At 43.9% G+C, this 20,704-nt stretch overlaps 2 protein-coding genes across 3 annotated transcripts in view; one reads left to right on the top strand and one right to left on the bottom strand.

The window, feature by feature from the left end:
- yipf2 (Yip1 domain family, member 2) overlaps window positions 1–517 on the top strand; it is a 31,288-nt gene extending 30,771 nt beyond the window's left edge. For both annotated transcript variants that reach the window (XM_080856483.1, XM_080856484.1), the window contains one exon: window positions 71–517. In XM_080856483.1, coding sequence (XP_080712609.1) covers window positions 71–178 — 108 coding nt within the window. In that variant the 3' untranslated portion in view covers window positions 179–517. The remainder of the gene's footprint in view (window positions 1–70) is intronic.
- A 431-nt stretch (window positions 518–948) lies between these two features.
- Window positions 949–16,204, bottom strand: carm1 (coactivator-associated arginine methyltransferase 1; the record flags this gene model as incomplete). Its single annotated transcript, XM_080855822.1, is given in 17 exon segments — window positions 949–2,791; window positions 3,022–3,090; window positions 3,343–3,423; window positions 4,536–4,648; window positions 4,888–4,977; window positions 5,132–5,269; window positions 6,355–6,444; window positions 6,828–6,913; window positions 8,133–8,214; window positions 9,157–9,247; window positions 10,753–10,930; window positions 11,381–11,491; window positions 12,143–12,247; window positions 12,414–12,520; window positions 12,815–12,940; window positions 16,022–16,175; window positions 16,178–16,204. Coding segments are annotated over 17 exon segments (1,788 nt in total). The 3' UTR covers window positions 949–2,651.
- Between the last annotated feature and the right edge of the window lie 4,500 nt (window positions 16,205–20,704).

Genomic DNA, 20,704 nt, shown 5'->3' with positions numbered 1-20,704 from the left:
TAGTTGGGATGCCTCCATATCAAACACGATGAGAAGTGAACATCTGGTCTTCCTTTTTTCCCCCCTTCAGCTGTATTTCTTTGAGACAGCTTTGGAAATAACACCCACACCCACTCCAGGCCATCTTACTATGAATACCAGCATGGGCCCAATGACAAATGACAACGTACCTGGATAAGGGTTTGGTGGTTGAAGACTAGTGTTGTTGTCCTGAGACTGGGATGGGGCAGTGGTTTGAAGGAGAGTGATTCTGATTTAATTTGTGTATTAAAAACATTTAATAAATAATCTTCTATTTTTGCACTTGTGCAGCAAAGAAATACAGATGAAGTGTTGGATTAGTGTTTGAACTTTGGACTCCCCAGCAAACCCCAAACCATTCTACCGAGTGGTCTGGGTTCATGTGTCCGTTCCCAATTTTCCCTGGGTAAACTCATTTATTCCTGTACTTATTTATTTGTTATTTACGGTTGACTTAGGGCTTTCCCTGGGGTGTAAATAAAGTCATTCCACATGAGTCAGTACTAGTTGTTCAGTTATTCTTTCTGGATTGTATTGTTTTATGTATGGGTCTTGTTTAACGTGTCAATTTAATTTACTACTAAACTTGTGCGTTGAAACAACATGTGAGCCATAAGGATATTGGACTGTATAATTTATCCTGAAGAAGTTTACAGAACCGTGAGTGGGTGGCTATCTTCCTTTGATTCAGTTATTTAGTCCGACATCAAACAGACTGCACTTGCTCTTACGATGGGAGGGGAAAGTCAAGCAAGCCCTGGAGGCCTTCGGGGTCCTGGGCTTTTTCCCGGGAACTGCACATGGCATTAGAACAAGTGGAGTTCTTGCCGGCAGCCTGTGATAATCACTGTCCTTATCTCACAGAGATAAAGCTTAAATTATACAAATGACAAAAATACGTAAATACTCGTGTCATAAGACTGCACAGACTGTATATGGGACTTCTCCCACGACATTTAATTTGTTCTTTTTTTTTTTCCTCGTTTGTTTGTTGCTTTTTGTGAAAGAATAAAACCCAACAAAAAAAATTAAACCAAAAAAAAAAAAGTTAATTCTACAAACAGACATTACTGTTTTTTGTTTACTTCCAGGAAGGTGCTAAATCAAAATGATCTGAAAATATGTGACTGGAAGCAATGCATACACATTTCTGACATCTCCAAGGGGGTGTCCATGTACCCATGGAGGGGAAGGGGGAGGCAGAGGGCTTCAGGTGTGAGGGAGCTAGATACAGGTCTGAGGGACATGGTGAAGGGGGATGAGGTTTAGGGGCAGACTTCTCCTGACCTTGATGACAGAAGTCTCTTAATACACAAAAAAAGGTGGGCAGCGTGGGGTTGTAAACTCAGATTCTGTTATTTTTCTTTCTTTCGTTCATTTCTTCTTCCTCCACCTCCACGCAGATGCAATGTCCAATTTATCTACTTGTACAGAGCACTCTTTCTCCGCGAGTCAGCTTTCCGTTCCACACCCCTGCACCCCACCTTAATGCTGCCGACTGTCCCTTTTAGCTCAGTGCAAACCCAACAGGCAGGTGTGGCAAGAGGAGGGGAGTGAATCTTATCGTTTCTGTGGTGTCCAAAAAGCACGGTTGGCAAAAACATCAACAGTGTCATTGATAAAAAGATCCATGGCTGTATGGTTGAGGTTGAGGTGGCGGGAGAGATTGATAATGGCTGTTTTGATAACCTGCCACAGAGTCTTCACAAGGAACACCAAGTCGACACGTACAACCATAACTACTGTAAAACAAAGAAACAGACCTAGAAGTGTAAATGGAGTTTGGACTATCCAAACGGTCTACCAGCTAGGTTTTTTTTTTTTCTCCCAAAGACAGGTTGAGAAATGCTTCAGAAGGCATGTCGCTATCTGACAGTTATGACACTAGTGCACATGCGCCTATGACCCACAGTGAAGACGAATCTTCCCGAGACTAGCAAGAAGGACTTGAGACTGAGAGATGAGTTCATGCTGAGAGGAGCAGGCTCTGAACGGCGAGACCATGGTGGCCAAACACAGACCGACTGACAGAGAAAGAGAGAGAGAACGGTAGAGGTGACGCCCACTGTACAATGAGCAAATGTTTGTAGTGGCCAAGGACTCCCAGTTAAAAGCCCTCCATGTCCAGATGAGAAGAGTTCTTCTTTGAGACTAGTCTGTTTACGTTGAAGTATTTCTTGTTACAATAGTCTATTTACCTGTGTGCATGTGTGTGGTGTGTACGCGAGTGCCGCATCTGAGAAGCATAAAAAAAAAAGGTTGCCCGGTCCAGTCGGACTCACATCCTTGCCTTGTCGTCTTTTGAGTCTCTGTACAGTTTTGTGCTCATCAGTGCTGCCACCCTGTGGCTGGACTGGGAATACATCTTTAGCAGCTGCTATAGGATGAGAGAGATTGAAGGCGGCGGCAGCAGCACCCTTTCAATCTCGCTGAGAGTGGTGCTACTGTAGGAGAGGACGGATATGTAACAAAACCAAAGATAAAGAGAGAGAGAAAAAAAAGAAAGGGGAGGGGGCGGGCCTGATAGTTCAGATGATTGCGCCCAAAGACGGCAGCACTGGTTTTGGTTTTCTGGTTTTGGCTGTGGTCAGTTTTGGGAGGCTTGACATGCAGGAGCCTTGGGACGGCCACTAGCTCCCGTAGTGCATGGTGTTGCTTGGGATCGCCATGGGCGACGCCATGGAGATAGCCGGCCCGCCCATTGTGAACTGGTTGGTTACTGGATAGTAAGAGCTGCTGCTGCTGGGACCTTGCTGGCCAGTGGAGGCTCCTAAGGGGGAGAAGAGAGTGCAGGGCATAACACACAGGTCAGTCTATAATTACGCCTTTTCTCTGCCACCAATGAGTTACCCCACAGAATAACAAACATGACTCTTAACTCTACGGGTAGCCCTGTCACTGTTAAAGGAGAGGTACCATGCACACGGTGTCCAGTGGCTTTATTTGCTTGGTTTAAAGGGGATTGCCATTGGTCAAGCCTCTAAAGGCAGACATACGTACCCTGGACTATTCCTGTGCTCATGATAGAGCCCATTCTGGAGTGTGTGTGGTTCACAATGCCGGTATTCACTAGAGAGGAGAGGAGGATACACACACACACACACACACACACACACACACACACACACACACACACACACACTTTGTCAACAACAACAGAGCAGAACACAAAAATCCCATCAAGCACCTAGATGGGTGTATAATAACACATTAGGTTTTGATTGCATCTGAAAAGTATGAACGTTTATTAAATGCTGACTATCTAAGCTCCCATTTAAATGGTTAACAATGTTTAACAGATCATAGAAAGTGTGTGTGTACCGAGGGGGATGAGGTTGTTGTGAGACACTGTGGAACCACCACCGCCGATGACTGTGCTGAGGTCATAGGCTGCAGGCATCCCTGTAAGAGGAGAGGGGAGAAGAGAGAAGAGAAGAGGGGAGAAGAGAGGATAAGGGGGGAGGAGAGAGGAGAAGAGAGGGGAGAGGAGAAGAGGAGAAGAGGAGAGAGGAGAAGAGAGGGGAGAGGAGAAGAGGAGAAGAGAGAAGAGAGAGTGGGGGAGGGCCAGGAGAGACACCATTAATAAGAGCTCACTAAATACCATTCATAGTTCATTAAAGGCAGATAAACCCCACATATTTCTTACCAAAAGACCACTGATGAGCTTCAAACATCTAAGCCCAATTAACGTATATAATTACTGTTACAATGAATGCTGAAACACTTAGGTAGATGTGCCCCCATCCCTCACCTGGTGAAACACACTACAGAATGAAAGACCTTTACTTCCTCCCACATAATTAGGTGTAGACCTAATGGTTGGACTGTACCAAAGTGGAATTCACACACTTGTCAGGGAGAAGAAACAGCCATTCAGACTGAAAACCCTTTTTTTTATACTAGGTCACGTGATGTGCCTTGGGCGCGTCAGACAGCCAGTAGATGGTGGAAAAAGAAAGACGAGCACCATCGAGACACGGACCGCTGTCTGACTGGCCAGACCACATCAGAAGATGGTTTTGAGATGATCTCGTGCCAGATGTTAGAGGTGCGAGAGCCTCCACCGGATCAAGCCGCATGCATAATCCTTAATCCCCACGCCACTGCCAGCCCATGCATGGCCAACACACCATGCTATAATCCTACAATATTGCACGTCAGCAAGAGCTGAACAGATTCCCATTAAAACTTTGGTGGACCACGTAAACTAATTGATTGTGCGTCGCTGTAGATAACTAATGATGGGCCGTGTATGCATAACAACAGACTATCTGTAGTTGTCTAACTGCCTTTATTGAATACAGGAGGCAGCGGATTTCTTTCTGGCCAATGAAAGCTCAGTTATGCCTTCAAATGATGAGAAATCCAATCTGGACATTCTCTGACTGAGGGATGCCTGAGGCTTAATGTGTGGAGGGAGAGCCTGTGTGAGGAGGATAATAATCTGTGTGTTTGTGGGTACCGGACACAGCCATGCCCTGTGTGAGAGTAATAATCTGTGTGTTTGTGTGTACCGGACACAGCCATGCCCTGGCTCCCGCCGTAGGCACCCCCTGTGTTCCACATGTTCTCAGAGGGGGAGGTGTAGTGGGAGCCCGGAGGGGGGGCTGGGGCGGTGCCTGTATACCTACGGTAAAAAAAAACCACACACACACATAAGCCCGTAAGCCCACACGAATACACAGAAGTCCCGTTTTAGAAAAGCACAAAACACACACACACACACGCACGTACAAACACACACCCACCCCCCCAAAAAAATAAAAAGCCACACAAGCCCTCATTGTAACACACACACACAGGCCCTCATTTTTCATCATCTGTTCTGCCTACCCTTGGCAAGCATGGCACTGTGAACTCACTCACCGGAAAAAGGGGTTCTTCAGGTCCAGCAGGTTGCTGGACTTAGAGCCTGTCTGATCCACTTGGGCCACAATGCTGATGTCATAGCTCTGTCTGTGGGCACACCAGGGAGGAAACAGAAGTTAGCTGAGCATGTATATACAAGTACACTAATGAATCTGTGTGGGTGTTTGTGTGTGTGTGTGTGTGTGTGTTCTCCAATACCCTTACTCCTCCAAGCCCTAGTGGCTGCAGCAGGGCCACTCACCTCTTGTTGGCCAGGAGCACAGCAGTGCCTGACATGGTGTCTCCAGCTTTGGCGAAGAGGGGCGACTGCAGCAGGCAGCGCACCTGGTACCAGTGGGTGAGGGGCTCCGTCGGGGCCGTGGACAGCCACACCGTCGCCCTGAGGAGGGGGAGGGGTCCACACAGTTATACTGAGGTCATTTTAAAAGATGCTTTTATAGTCAATAACTTATAAGTGAGGTACAGAACAAGCAGAATAGTCAATGAAGGGAAAAAGCATTGGAAGCAAATACTTTCAAGTGGACAAACTTCAAATGATTTCAAGTGCATAAGAAGCTGTGGTACAGTGGGCTCTTAAGATGCTGCCTGGATACTAGGAGCGATGCCACTGAGTGTATGGGGCCAGGCAGCTCGTTCAGCCACCGCAGCTACACAGAGGCAAGGAGCTTCGCTTGTGACGTTCTGTAGGTGTTGGACCAACTAGATGCCACTTGCTGGCATAACACAGTGGGCGAGATGGACCAGGTCAAAGATGGACAGCAATGCACACGCACACAAAAAAAAAAAGTTTAGGGATGGAGAGCTCAAAATGCCCAAAGCATCCAGTGCTCCGACCTTGGCACCATCTGAACCAGCAATTGATGTTCCCTCAGTCAAAAAAGAAAGCAAAGCTGTTCACCCTTTGTCTAAACGAGTACAGATGACATCCATCTCTCTCCACCCCCCCTTCCTTACTGCTCTGGGCCCCTCAATCATGAAGGACAGTTGGGTTTATGAGTCCCTGAGCGCCCTGCCTATGACATGCTCCACTGCTCTTTATTGACCTAACTCTCAGCAGCAGCAGCAGCGACTCACTGTACTGACAGGCACGGTCTCAATGTCACCCAGGTGTGCCCTCTCTGGTACACAGAGGGGGAGGGAAAAGAATCACAGCATGGTGCGGGGAGAAAGTTTCAACAAAAAAGTGCCCCAAATAATGCAACATTCCAGGACAATCTGACACAGTAAAGAAGGATTATTATTATAGGACCCAATCTGGATAACAGAGGTTTACTTCCACAGCAGAGAGAAGGACTACACAAGCAGCAGTTACACTCGCTGGCTGTGAGGGACACCTTGTGAAGGAGCGAGGGGGAGAGAGACAGAGAGAGAGAGAGAGAGAGAGAGAGAGAGAGAGAGAGAGAGAGAGAGAGAGAGAGAGAGAGAGAGAGAGAGAGAGAGAGAGAGAGAGGGAACTGAACTTACACAGATCCCATGAACGCCACGTCGAACCAGAAGGCCAGCCCGTGGACCAGCCCAGAGTGGAGCATGTGGAACTTGAAAGGGATCTCGATCCTGAAAAAGTGGAGAGAAAATATTTAATTTCAACACTTTATTTAGGAACACTATACCTGGAAAAAACGATGAGCAGCATATGTTCTTGGCCAAAAAACAGAATTCATATCTGAAGGAGACAGTTTGCTTAGTCTAGTCTAGTTTTTGCAAAAGCTAAAGAATTCGTAATAACTATTTCTGAAGTCACAATGATAAGATAAGGTATTTCTTTTTTCTTTTTTTAAGCTAAAACATTCTGGGCATCTGTTTTCTTTGTTTCAAGTGATATTTGTGTGTATTCGAAAAAAGTGTGTGTGTATAAAACTGTCTGGCTTATCCTAAACCCACTAACACTAAACGTTCAACTGAACTTCTAAATATCTAAAGCAGATGTAGGCACATACTTGTATAAATCTTCTTCTTTAGTCTCCAAGAAGTTAACGGTGTATTTCACCGACTTTGCCATTAGGATCCTGATGTCAAAGGTGTCCTGAGGTAGAAAGAGAGAGAGAGAGGGAGAGAGAGGAGAGAGAGGAGAGTGAGAGAGAAAGAGAGAGAAAGGGAGAGGGAGACATTAGTGTGAACGACTTCCTGTAAGACAGAACTAAGTCAGTCAGGCCTTCATTTCTATTATACCATGCAACATCTTCCTCGCTCACGGATAGAATCCTGTGGGCTCAGTTTCTGAACTGAATCTGAATGGTACCGTGTTGGACCTCCTGTCTGGAGAAGACCCACCACACTCAAAGAAGTCTGATGTGAGTCTGGGCACTGCAGGCACTAAAACAGAGCCAGACCTCAGTTTATTACTGTCCCAGTAGTGGAACACTGACATGGGCAAGAGAGAGGCCCTGCTGATGACTACTGCTGCTGGAGGGGTCAGGACCCCCCCCCCCCCCCCCCCCCCACACACACACACACACACACACACACACACACACACACACACACAGCGTTAATGAATCGATCAGGCATAAATCTTGAGACAGTAACCCAGTAACACCCCTACAAGGCTTTCTGATGACAAATTCCCTTATCAAACCAGGCCACGCTTGCTCACTCTCACACACACACACGTACGTACGCAGGCACACATGCATAGAGAGAAAGGAGAGAAGGCACTGCCTTGAGGCACTGCTGATACAAGTCGTCCCCCTTTTGTGGGGTCTGCTAAACGGGTCAAGACTGCACTGCTGGTGCTGACAGCACAAAACCATTTAAAAAAGCCCAGAGTGGGCACACACACACACACACACACACACACACACACACACACACACACACACACACACACACACACCTTACTTGACTTTCCCAAACATACACAAACCTCCTTGCCACTGCTAGGAAAACCAAGTACAGTTTATGACTTTATCAACACCAACTCACACACGCCTACACAGACTAAATTTACTTTTTCTCAACACCCACTTTCAACATGCTGACTGTTCCCAACCTTCCCACACAAGCACACCTACAGCCCCAATGTCCTCATGTGAACCCCCTCCCTGGCACAAAACCCATATACTCAGTTCCCCTGACATCCAATCTCTGTAGCACGTCTGCTATGACGACAAAATGTACCCTCACCACACACACACACACACACACACACACACACACCCTAACTCTGTTGTGACAGAGAGCCAAAGAGAGCACGAGAGAGAGAGAGAGAGAGAGAGAGAGATTCTTCCATTTCTTGTCCTTACCACAATGGGCTGGCGGAAATACTCATCCACGGCTGCCCCTCTAAGTGCAGAGAGATCCACCCCATGGAAGGACGGCTGGTACCTGACCATATGAAAGAAGGGATGAACGATTAGATGAACACATCCATAATAAGAGAGAAGGGTGTCAGTGAGTAGCAAAAGGAACAAACACCAAGAGGATCCTTTCAGTTTTTATCCATTCTTGACTTTTTGCCTCTTTTATAGAATGAAAGAAGAGCCGTCACTTACGGAACCCTTTAAGGCCTCTTCTTTCCCTTCCCTTTCTCTTGTCCTTCCCTCAACGTCATTATGACAGTTTGTCTCTCTAATGTTGTGTGTGTGTGTGTGTGTGTGTGTGTGTAGCCTGGCCATTACCAGCCTGTGACTCCATTTCATTCCGTCTTTCAGTCTGGGCCAACCCAATGCATTTTGGTTTCCGAGATGGGCGGGTGCTTATCTTGAGGTTTAAAATCATTGGAGTTCCCTTAACCAATCAGCAACGTTTAGTAAGCATTCGGTAGGTTAAACTCTTCCCAAAGCCAGTTGGGAGAAGAGCTACGACGTCCTTTCCAATAATAAAACTTACAAGAAAATACTCTTGTTCTCCTTTTAATTTTCTGATGTTCTCGAGAGTTGAGACAACTTTTCCGAGAGCTTTTCGTGTCTTTTCCTCCAAGGCGAGTTTTGCGTCACAGCTCTGAACTGTTCGCTGATTGGTCCTGCAAAATTTTGAGTTCTGGAGACGATTGTCAATGGGGTTGGGCCAGACTGAGCATGAGCTTGAAATCAATTCAGGCGGAAATACGTAGGCTGGTGTCACCAGGCTAGTGTGTGTGTGCACTGAAGAGCAAATCAGTGTGGATATAAGTGTCTGCTAAATGAGTACATGGAAATATATATTTCCAATAGAAATAAATGCATCCTTGTTTCTCCGCTTTCCCTTCCAGACCCCCAGGGCCTCCCATCTCCCCTGCAGAGCCCATCCATACCCTAACACATGTGTGCTGCCAGGCCGGGGACTCACCAGAAGTTGGCCTTGGTGAACTGCTCCATGTACAATTGCTCATCTGTGAAGGGCGCCAAGTGGACATCGCCGATGGTTGGAAACATTTTACCTGAGCATGTGTAAGAAAAGAGGGGGGGGGAACAAAAAGAAGACAAAGACGGGTGAATTTATTGACATAAAATAAAGCTAGCTTTTACGGCACAAATCTACTCTAGCGGAAGTGAAACCAAATCCATTTTCGCAATTTATTCATGAACCAGGAGCTTTTACCCAACGCCACTTACAAAACTTACAAAACAGAGGCCCATTTATCCCTATTTAGATAGAGAAGTAAACAGTTATGAAGGAGCAGAGAACATAGAGACCTCTAAAACCTTTGCACACAATGTAAAGACATCGTTTCAAACACTGTGATTTAGCGAGTGAGCTTCCGCGCTGCAAACTATTATACTTTGGAAACGCTGATATGCGGACGCAGACTTTTTCTCTTACAGCTTCCATCACTCATTGACCTACTTGATAACCATGGGTAGTCATTCCCTCCCTCACTGACCTACATGATAACCATGGGTAGTCACTGACCTGCGTGATAAACCATGGGTAGTCTTTGACTGGAGTGATAACCATGGGTAGTCATTGACCGTGATAACCATGGGTAGTCTTTGACCGGAGTGATAACCATGGGTGGTCATTGACCGGAGTGATAACCATGGGTAGTCATTGACCGGAGTGATAACCATGGGTAGTCATTGACTGGAGTGATAACCATGGGTAGTCATTGACTGGAGTGATAACCATGGGTAGTCACTGACCGTGATAACCATGGGTAGTCTTTGACCGGAGTGATAACCATGGGTGGTCATTGACCGGAGTGATAACCATGGGTGGTCATTGACCGGAGTGATAACCATGGGTAGTCATTGACCGGAGTGATAACCATGGGTAGTCACTGACCTGCGTGATAAACCATGGGTAGTCTTTGACTGGAGTGATAACCATGGGTAGTCATTGACTGGAGTGATAACCATGGGTAGTCACTGACCGTGATAACCATGGGTAGTCTTTGACCGGAGTGATAACCATGGGTGGTCATTGACCGGAGTGATAACCATGGGTAGTCATTGACCGGAGTGATAACCATGGGTAGTCATTGACTGGAGTGATAACCATGGGTAGTCATTGACTGGAGTGATAACCATGGGTAGGCATTGACCTGAGTGATAACCATGGGTAGTCATTGACCGGAGTGATAACCATGGGTAGTCATTGACTGGAGTGATAACCATGGGTAGTCATTGACTGGAGTGATAACCATGGGTAGGCATTGACCTGAGTGATAACCATGGGTAGTCATTGACTGGAGTGATAACCATGGGTAGGCAGCATTGCTACAGCGACTTTCCTTTTGCTTCTCTGTTTTTCTCCAGTCAGCAAAATAAATAAATGTCTCCTAAAAGTTACTTTCCTTTTTTTTGTCTTCCCTTCTCCATGCTTGTGTTCTTCTCACTGCTGGCTTTGAGCTATGTTGTGACACCTTTGTTATAAGGCATGCATAGCAGCTTGGGGGACTAACGCTCTGTCAAAGGTCCAATGATCTCCTGTCGCTTGACTCACCGTTGTTTTTGAGGAACTTCTTGGCGTGCAGGTAGCTCTCCAGCATGCGTTCGTTGAAAAGCATGTAGCCCATGGGCTCAGAGATGATCACATCCACCTGCTCCGGCAGGGTCACCTCCTCCACCTTCCCAGGGATCACGATCACACGGTCATTCAGACGGTTACTGTTCACTAGTACCTGGAAGGGACAGTGACCAAGTCTCAGTAACTTACTGCTATGCGCTGGAAGGCCATGCTAACAACAACAACAACAACAACTACTACTACTACTACTACAACTACTACTACTACAAATGCAACTACTACTACTACTACTACTACTACAAATGCAACTACTACTACTAAATGGAAAGGAATGGGTATGATACATCATCACTTAAAAGGTACAATATGCAGTCTTTATTGCAACTAGCAACCCACATATTTTGCAATAACCATTTTCTTAGACAAGACTGCAGAATCAAGACATTTGTAAAGACCATTGTAAACGCTCAGATTTAAACATAGGTCATGCATTTCTTTTTTATTATTACACCTTTGATAACCCTGATATGAAATCACCAATGGACTCTGCACTCTCAGCATGTGAGCATGCTTTGCAGACTCCAGTGGGCAAATGCTGCCTTACCTCTGCATGCTGGGCCATGCTACTAGCCTCCACGGCGTACACCTTCCTTGCTCCAGCCTGAGCGGCAAAGAAGGAGAGGATCCCGGACCCGCAGCCCACATCCAACACAACCTGAGAGAAACAGACATGAGTGGTATGTGATGGTAAATAAACACTATGACCTAAACACGATGATTATGAGAGTCATCTGCCAGAGGAAATGATCAACTAATTCAAAGAATTAAACAAATTTAGGTCCCCATCTGATCTTTTTGGAAGCCTTTAATTTGAGGTTTTCATTTTGACTGCCCTAAATGATTTAAACAACATACTTGACATATGCTCTTTCAAAGACAGGTTTTGTTGTTCCGTAGCACAAGCTTGGCAATTCTAAAGACAGGGCTTCATGTCCTGTCAGGGTTTCTGACAGGACAATAACTGAAACAATGTAAGCTCTCACTGTACTGTGGCTAAATATGAATTCCTAAATGACAAAAATGTAGGCCACTGTGATGGTTATATGCCAGATGCACAGAACGTGTTTTTGTGTTTGTACTGTTTACCAACCACCACCCCCTCAAAAAAAAGACAGACACATAATTTTTTCAGTTAAGCACTCAGCTAATAATAACACAGAGGTATTGTGATTAAAAAATAAACAAAAGGAAATCAACAACAGAGCAGTGCCCTATTAAGGACACATTTAAAACCTTTTTATGAGAAACTCCATCATGTGACGCTGAGAGCTGCTTATATGACAATGGGCTGGAAAAAGTCAGGTACCTTGTCCTTGAAGTCTATGTGATTCTGGAGGATTGCCCGCTGGTAGGTTCCAGTTCTAACATAATCCTGCATCATGTTCTGCTGCTGGGAGAGGTAGCCATAGAACTGGATAACAAGGAGAGGCGCAGTCAGAGCCAGTGAGCACACTCAATTCCATATTCTTACAACTTTACGACAAAGGCATTTAAGACGTTAGAAGTAATTTACTACCGAGTTCACCAAACAAAAAATTGCTGCAGCTTTGTGTATGTGGGCATCAAAGGACACTCACCTGGAAATACTGTACAGCAGAGGATTCCTCTGTCCTTTCGCTGAAGACAGACTGCTCTCCTCGGTGTCCACAGCAGTTCTTAAGGAGGTTGTAGAAGGAGGAGAACTCTGTAGACAGGGAGAGGCGTTGGAAAACAACCCATCATATAATATAGATCATGGATGCTTTTTAAGGCCACAAAGCAGCCAAGAAAGACAAACAGCTATCAGTTTGAAGCTAACATCTTTTCTCAAACACAGCAGCAACTGATGACAGTTTTGAAGTTTTAGGTTTGTATGTCTTTGAACAATCATATAGCCCATCCTCCTTCATTTTCTTTATTAACACACACACACACACACACACACACACACACACACACACAGTCATCTGTCTGAATGAGCAGCGCTGGCCTGTCGTACCTGTTTGGGATGGAAACTGCAGCAGTACACTGTTGCACCCGAGGGTGACGATGAAGGACTGCTTGCCCACACGGCTGCATTCTGTGTCTGGTGAGATGGAGCACTTGAACACGCAGGTCTCTTCTGCTGTGAAGAGTGGCGGAGAGGTGGACGTGTCAAAGGGAACATTAAGGAAACAGTGGCGTAAACAAACTGACCATAGGATGCTAACTTAACAATGGCAGAACGCTCTTTGAAGTTCTCCACACGGTCTGTACAGGACCCACATGACCATATGAACCAACCCCAAGCCAGATGCCATTCTCTGGTTTGTTTGACAGCACCGTGTGCCGCCCTGGCATCACCACCCCCCTTCTTCCCATACCCAGGCACCCGCAAAGTCAGTGTCTATGCATGTGCACGAGACCAGCTGTCTCACATAAAGTAGAAAGATGTTAAGTTTGGTCATCACTTACAAATGGATTGCTCTGGGGTAAAGTTTAATAGCAGTTTAGTAGGTGAGGGTTGGTAGGCTTTACATCCAAACAAGACAGATATCTGTAATTACTATCTGACCTGGTGTTAGACATTGAAATGTAAGGAGGGAACCTATTCCTCCAGATGGGACAAGCCTGCTTGTTTATGTAACAGAGTGTATGAGAAAATTATATTAGATATTAATGCGCAAGCTCCTCACTACGGAATTCTGTCTGGGGCACTACATTTCTAGCTTTTCGCTGTAAGAAGTGTAAAGAGTGCATGTTTTAAAATATTTACAGTCATTGCTCTCTGGTGCTTGCTCTTAAAATCTTTCCAAACAATAAAACATCTACTCAGAAGTGCTCAAGCCGAATGTGGAGTGCAACTGAAAAGTCCACAAGGGGGAAGAAAGTAGCATATAGCCTACCCTTTAAAAGGCACCCAGTGCAACTTTCGAGGCAAAAATAAACATTCAATTTCTAGTCTTTTTTTACACGTAGTAAACTCCATACCATTACATATCGACATTCAAGGAGTAAAGATGAGACGTCGTTGTGTGGTGAGAACTGATATAAAATCGTAAACAACAACAATCTTTATTTATTGGTGCCACCAATAAATAAAGCAGGATTCCCGTCGGCAATTCTCTGAGTTTTCCGAACACGTGACTTCACTATTTGCGAGCGCATGGTTATGATCTAAGTTGTTCCGAGACGAAGACGAAGAGGCAGCGTGGTCGACCTTGTGTTTTCACGACACCACAGAAAAAACAGAAGTTTCATAAGAAGCATATGGGTGTCATGTGCTCTTGGGCGACATATTTGACGAATGGAGGAAGCTAAGCGAGAAACTCGGGCTGCAGAGAGACAGCGAACTTGCACGTGTGCTGTTGGACAGGCAATAATAATAATAATAATAATTAATTTTGTAAGTACTAACAACTGTATTCAATTACAGGCATGAAAGTACTAACAACTGTATTCAATGCATGGGCCACATTTGCGGAATATCATTGTGTAACATTCAGCAAATACCTTAGAACAGACAGCACTGCCTTGCCTGTTAGAATCTCCGGAAGCGTTCGAGACTCATCGAAAACTCAGAGAATTGCCGACGGGAATCCTGCTTTATTTATTGGTGGCGCAAATAAATAAAGATTGTTGTTGTTTACGATTTTCTATCAGTTCTCACCACACAACGACGTCTCATCTTTGCTCCTTGAATGTCGATATGTAATGGTATGGAGTTATTGAAACTTACTACGTGTAAAAAAGACTAGAAATTGAATGTTTATTTTTGCCTCGAAAGTTGCACTGGGTGCCTTTAATCTGAGAAGTCTAACTGCTCACGTTGAAAGGTACGGATAACTTACTTTAGCTACAACACTAAAACGTGTTAAAAATGACTGTTGTCAGTAAAGTTGTGTACGTGGATTACTTTTAAGTTTCTATGATGGCAACATTGGTATTATCCCCGACTAGGACTAGGCCAAGGCAACATGCAAGTAGAAATAAACAAACTTGATGACACACCACGCAATGACTACCTAGACGTCGTAATATGGGAGCGCCAGAACACAGGTCAGTTGTTTGGCCTGAAGTAACACTGCAAACTGGTCAACCTATGACCACTGGCCACTATAATTAAAGTTTGTGTATATTCCCGGACCCATCCTCGAGTAAGTAGTCAAGCTAACATTGCATTCTTCAAAGGAGCATCACTGCGCCATGCCATCCCAAACAAAAGCCGTGTCCACTGGCGGCCCGAGCAAGCTGAAGTGATGGGAGGCGGGCGTCCTGCCATTGTTCACAGCAGAACAAAGATGAATACATAAGTAGCTAACGTTGGTAAAATTAGCACACTGGCAACGTTTTCACAACATATTCAATTCTAGGTAAGTGTCTAGAGAGATAGCACGGAGCAAGTTTTGCTGGCGGCTGCTGAAATACATCCTCCACCGATGTACGCAATACCAATGATACAAATAACGTAACTAAGACGGCACAAAACTATAAGGCTAGTCATTGTTATCCAGGAGAATGATAGAGGATAATGACTAAAATGTGACAAGTCTGTAGCCAGCTCTTCCTTCAGTTTAATGTTACACGTTAACGTCACCAACTGGAAACCAATGTTTCAAGCCAAACAGAAAATGTAATGGGAAGCCTGAGATAACGTACAGCTACATTAGATAACTGTTGTAGCTACTGTTGCAAACTAGCAGGTCGCTAGCAGTCGGTCACAGAAAACAGTCTTAAGACAAGGCCCGAGCCTTGACATTAACCAAATTACTTAGATTACTTTGACCAATTTCTCCTGATCTGGAGGGAAACAAGTTAGCAAGAGAGCTAGCCCGCTAGTTAGCTAATGTTCTCTGAGCGCAGACATCCCATAACCTGATGTTGCATTCAAAGAAAGCATGGTCTATCGGTGATTATGTACAACCATCTGCGACTTTGTAGCTTTTAATTTCCTGCCAATACGCGCCTTTAAGCAACACGAAGCTGTCGAGGTATTTAGCAAATCACGTGAAGTCAAGAGCTAAGAAAAATTCAGAAAAGCGAAATCTTGTAACTAAGTGCTTCATTGGCGGCATTTGGGTTTGGGGAATGTGAGCTTCTTAGCGAGCTCACACTACTACGGACAGGCACAGATGCAGCGTTTGTTACAATTACAGCGGAGTGATGAATAGTGTTCGTATAAAGCCTCCAGGCCTGTGAGGCTTTGTGCAAAGATTTAATTGCTTACTGTTGGAGAGGTTTATCAGGACCGCATCCTGGCTGGTTTTCACCTCCAGCCGTAGAGGTTGCTGCTCCGAATGCCGCTGTATGTCGCCGTTTGCGTCTCCGATTGAGAGGAGCCGCACGCCGGGGAATACGGACACCGCCATCTTCGATCTAGGGGGGAGAGACAGCTCGCAGCAGCGCACATCCAATCGCTCGAACCGCTCTTGGACGCATTCGCCCAACAGGAAAGGGAGGCCCGACTCTCTACCTCCCCTGTGCGGTTATATGATGGAACTGCAGTTGGTCTCACATCATCTTCCGTCTTCAGAATAAATCAAGTAATTGGCGTGAACTAATTTACCTTTTTGGGTAAAGAATTTAGGTACAGACAGAGGCTATATCCAGCATGAGACAAACGATATGTGGTGCATGATAAGATAATGGAATATTCTTAGAACACCTCTGTACACAGTTGATATCTTGTCAGTTAAAAATACCAATGTAACCTACTTTATGCCTTTCTGTTTTACTGCTTCACTGTAATAAGCACAGTGCCGGGTGCATTTAGTTCTTGCCAGTCACAAATGTCCTTTTTATTTTACTATACTGCAGTTTGACTTCATTTTGGTAATTAACTTCCCTTCAGTACATGGCACTCATGCTGGTTATTCATCCTAAAACGATGCTGTCAGATGGTCGTAATATCTTCTAAAGATAGACAACACAGATTTGGGCTGATTATTGACATAAAGTGGCATACAGACAGAGAATTAAAACAGGACTCATAGTCTGCTTTCATAATGATCAAATGATCAGACAGTAATGCATGATCTTTATCCTGCCAATGTGTGACACATTCACAAAATAGTCTCTTCCCTCTCAATTTGCATCAACATTTTTTCCTGATACTGGCAATGGACCCAACTAAATCTGTGGCCTCCTCATCAACCATTTCCTCTTTGCTTTGTAGCTGGGACACCCTTGACTGTCATGAGCTCACTGACTATGTCAAAAGCCATCTGTGGCGCTGCGAATCATATAATTGTTTTTTTTAACACAATCACAACAAAATATTCTGAGCAGGTTCGTTGTATATGCCAGGCATGGTATGTAATTATCCAAAGACCTAGATGTACCGTGAAACAGAGATACAGGAAAAAGTGAACTATTCTTTATTCTCAAATGTAGAGGCAAACTGCCACTATCTTTTAACACAATTACCACAATCCTTCAGTAGATCTAATCTTTTTTTTCCCTTTACCGTTAGATAGGCCTATGTGAAATGATAGGGAAAGCACAGTTAGCACATAATATATAAAATCACACCACCAGTATCAAGAGTCTTAGCTTGTATTGGAAAAAAGCACACTTTTGCTAAGAGTATTCTATGGGCAAAGCTGCCCTTTATACTGCAAATACAACACAAATACAGCAAGACAAAAGCATACAACTTGAACTTCATCACAACATAATAATAACATGGTCTTAACACAGAGGGCACAGAGTGGAGTGACTACGATCCCCCCATTATCACAATTTTCATGTGTCTTCTAAATCTTCCAGCATTGAGCGACGTGGTAGGGAGAGAGGTGTGGAGGAGCAGAAGGGTAAACAGAAACATTTCAGCAAGCTTCACATCCATCCCCAGGGTCACTGTACAAGAGATAAGTGTGGGATTCACAAAACCGCATGACAGCATATTTAAGTCAACTTTTTACAGCAAAAGAAAGGAGGTAAATATAGTTTGTGTTATAGGGAGACGGCAGATCATTCTTCAAAGATATCCAACCATTGGATAGTAAGTAGGCTATATTCACATAATTTTAGGCTTAAGTATGGTAAATCAATCTGAAGAGAAGCATCTCCAGATCTCCATCTCTTGTCTTAATACAAGTATTCATTTTTTAACATCCTGCATGTCTCGTAAATGCATGTTTTGTTTTCCATCTGAAACAAAATCAGATCAGACAATTGTTTCGGGATCCTAACAAGGGGGTTGCTAAGCAACATGACGTCACCAACCAGTGCCCATCACACATTAGATCTCTGATAGAGCATGAGGAGTTTGTTCAGGGTAATTATGTCCTGTGCACTGTGATCAACAACTTCTGAGAAGGATCGAAGCTCTTTGGGCACTGGGAGTCAGTTCCACTGCTCCAATGTTCTTGTTGATGGAAACTCCATTTCACTTTACACAACTTACCTCAGAACAGGGCACAAGACTTGGGAGGGCGAAACGGGTTGTCGCTGGATGGAACCCCCATTAGTAGAGGGTCTTTATGTGCATTTTGCAGGCAGAAAGTCTTCAGGTCAGCAGCAGCCTGTGACACCTACACAGTGGGCATACGTGAAAGACCATGGAGTTGAGAAGCCTAATTACATCTTATCAAAATTCTGTCTTCACCATATCAAAAGGATAACACTAAAATGTAGGTTGAGACAACCTTTTACAAATTAGTGATTGATATTTGAGTCATCGCATGAACTCCTAAAACAAGTCACATGATGGCCTATAGCACATTGATATGACATAATACAACCTGTTGTAGCATCTTTGAACAAATTTACCATGTTTATTATTATTATTATTTTAAATAAGGCCATGAGGCAGAAATATGAAAACAAACAACATTGACTGCACAGAACTGACAAAAAGTTCATCACTTCGGGTGGATTTAGGTCGTGCGACTGTCCACTAATCGAGAGCCAACAATTGCCCCACTGTCATGAGGCTACAATCAACAAAGAGCACCACTGTGTTGCCATGGGGAAACACCCAGATGTTCGAGTCCATTTCCCAATCTAACCGGATACACCAGGCAAATAAGCAAACATAATGAACGAATGTCTAACGAATGTATTGCCCAAACTTAGGAAACTCTGGCAAGAAAAGAGTGCACTTGAGCGCACTTAAACGCGCGCGAACATTCCATTCCTGTCAAACCAGGCTGCTCTAATTCGCTCTCCAATGTACAGATGTTTGTAACTACATTTCAATTCTACTGACCACATGAGTTAAATCGGCAAAGAAAACACGAGTTGCTCAAAGATTGACACTCTTTTTCAATAACATTAACCTACAGGCTTCAACTACAAATTAATAATGAATAATTTCTGATTTAAAAATCGTTTTCATAGTGATTAAAGCCTACTGCATTGAATGCATTGAATACTGCATTGAATTTTTCAAACAATTATAGGCTACAGACGTTAACTAGGTTTACCTCGTTACATACCAAAGTGTTATACTAAACATACCAAACAAGTCTTTTTAACAGTCACTCTCGGAGAAGAGAATACATTTTCAAAGTGTGTTACGTCTCTTTGGGCCTACCTTGATCCTGCGGACACTAGCCTCCAGCCGTAGTTGTTTGACGGCTTTTTGTGCTGTAACTAAATTGCTGTTCGCGCTGTTGTTTGACATGACGGCGTCGGCGTAGGAAAGAGGTCTGCAGATAGGCAGTCCTCACTCATTAGAATGCGTTGAACTCACCGGCGCCCCCCTTTTGATAAAGATCTTTTTTTTCACCGCTTTTGGACCAATAGTCGCTGAACCTCAACCTCTTTATGGAAAAGAGTAAGACCATAGCCACACTACAAGATATAGCCTTAAAAGCCCTTTTCAATTTTTCAAACTATTCTCAAATGCACGATACAGCCCATAGCCTTTTACAAAAGACTGGGGGGGAAACAACAACAGAAAGAAACAACTAAACTAAGATTTTAAGGCAATTCGAGTGAGCTATATATTCCTAAAATAAACTTAAGTAGTCTACCATGGAAAATGTAGACCTATCTTCAAAATTCCGGGGTAGTCCTATTTACAGTAGCCTCTATTAAGCGTGCCCTAAAAGTCATGCTTTAGTATAACATATAGGCTTCGGTTATTCAATCAAATTAAGTTAGGATAAAAATTACTTTATTAATTATAGAATAAAACCTGAATGTATTTACATTTCCAAAGCATAGGCCGACAAACGGTACAAACCTTAGCCTGGTATAAAATTCCTACAAAAGCCTACTCTAGGCTTCCCATTAGTGCACTTTTTTTATGAAGGTTAAAAGACATACAAGGAGAAAAGAGCATGTCATTATTTACATTAACAATAGATTATTATATAGTGCCCTGTTTGTAATTTATACAAACACATTTGAAAAACGCGGATAAAATAAGACCTTTAATAAGGCCTAGATTAGCCTATGCTATAGGCTAACGTAATCTTGTAAAGTGTCGTTATCAGAGGTAGGCTATTGACAACAAAAAGATATAGCCGAACAAAATGTCATCCATTTGTTAAACTGAAGCCAATCCCCCACCCATCTAAATCTGTAAAAATATCTCGTCTCCTAACTCGTGTGTTTGGTCATGTGAATCTACAGTTTCCAACAATTATTTTAAAAACGCAGTCACGAGTTTGACCTAATTTGCCCTCTCCTAATTGAATGGCATCTGTTTGAGTCTGCTCGAGTCTAAATTGTAATTAAAACGCTTGTTATATCCTTTAGTGGTGTTCGGTATTAAAGTCTAAACACTTCTTGCAATGTCTGAACAATTGGCAATCGAAGGGTACATTTTTCTTTGCAAGTTAAAATAATGCAAGCTTTCTGATGGGATGGTTTCAGGTTTGTTGTCCGTCACCGCCATCTAGTGCATGGTTTGCTTACTGAAGCTGTGGCTAGCTAGAGACTGGAAGGTCAAGCTGGT

The sequence above is a fragment of the Sprattus sprattus genome, assembly GCF_963457725.1.
Source record: "Sprattus sprattus genome assembly, chromosome: 18".
Lineage (NCBI taxonomy): Eukaryota > Metazoa > Chordata > Actinopteri > Clupeiformes > Clupeidae > Sprattus > Sprattus sprattus.
The sequence above is the reverse complement of the archived record's forward strand: the minus strand, read 5'-3'. Positions and strand labels throughout refer to the sequence as shown.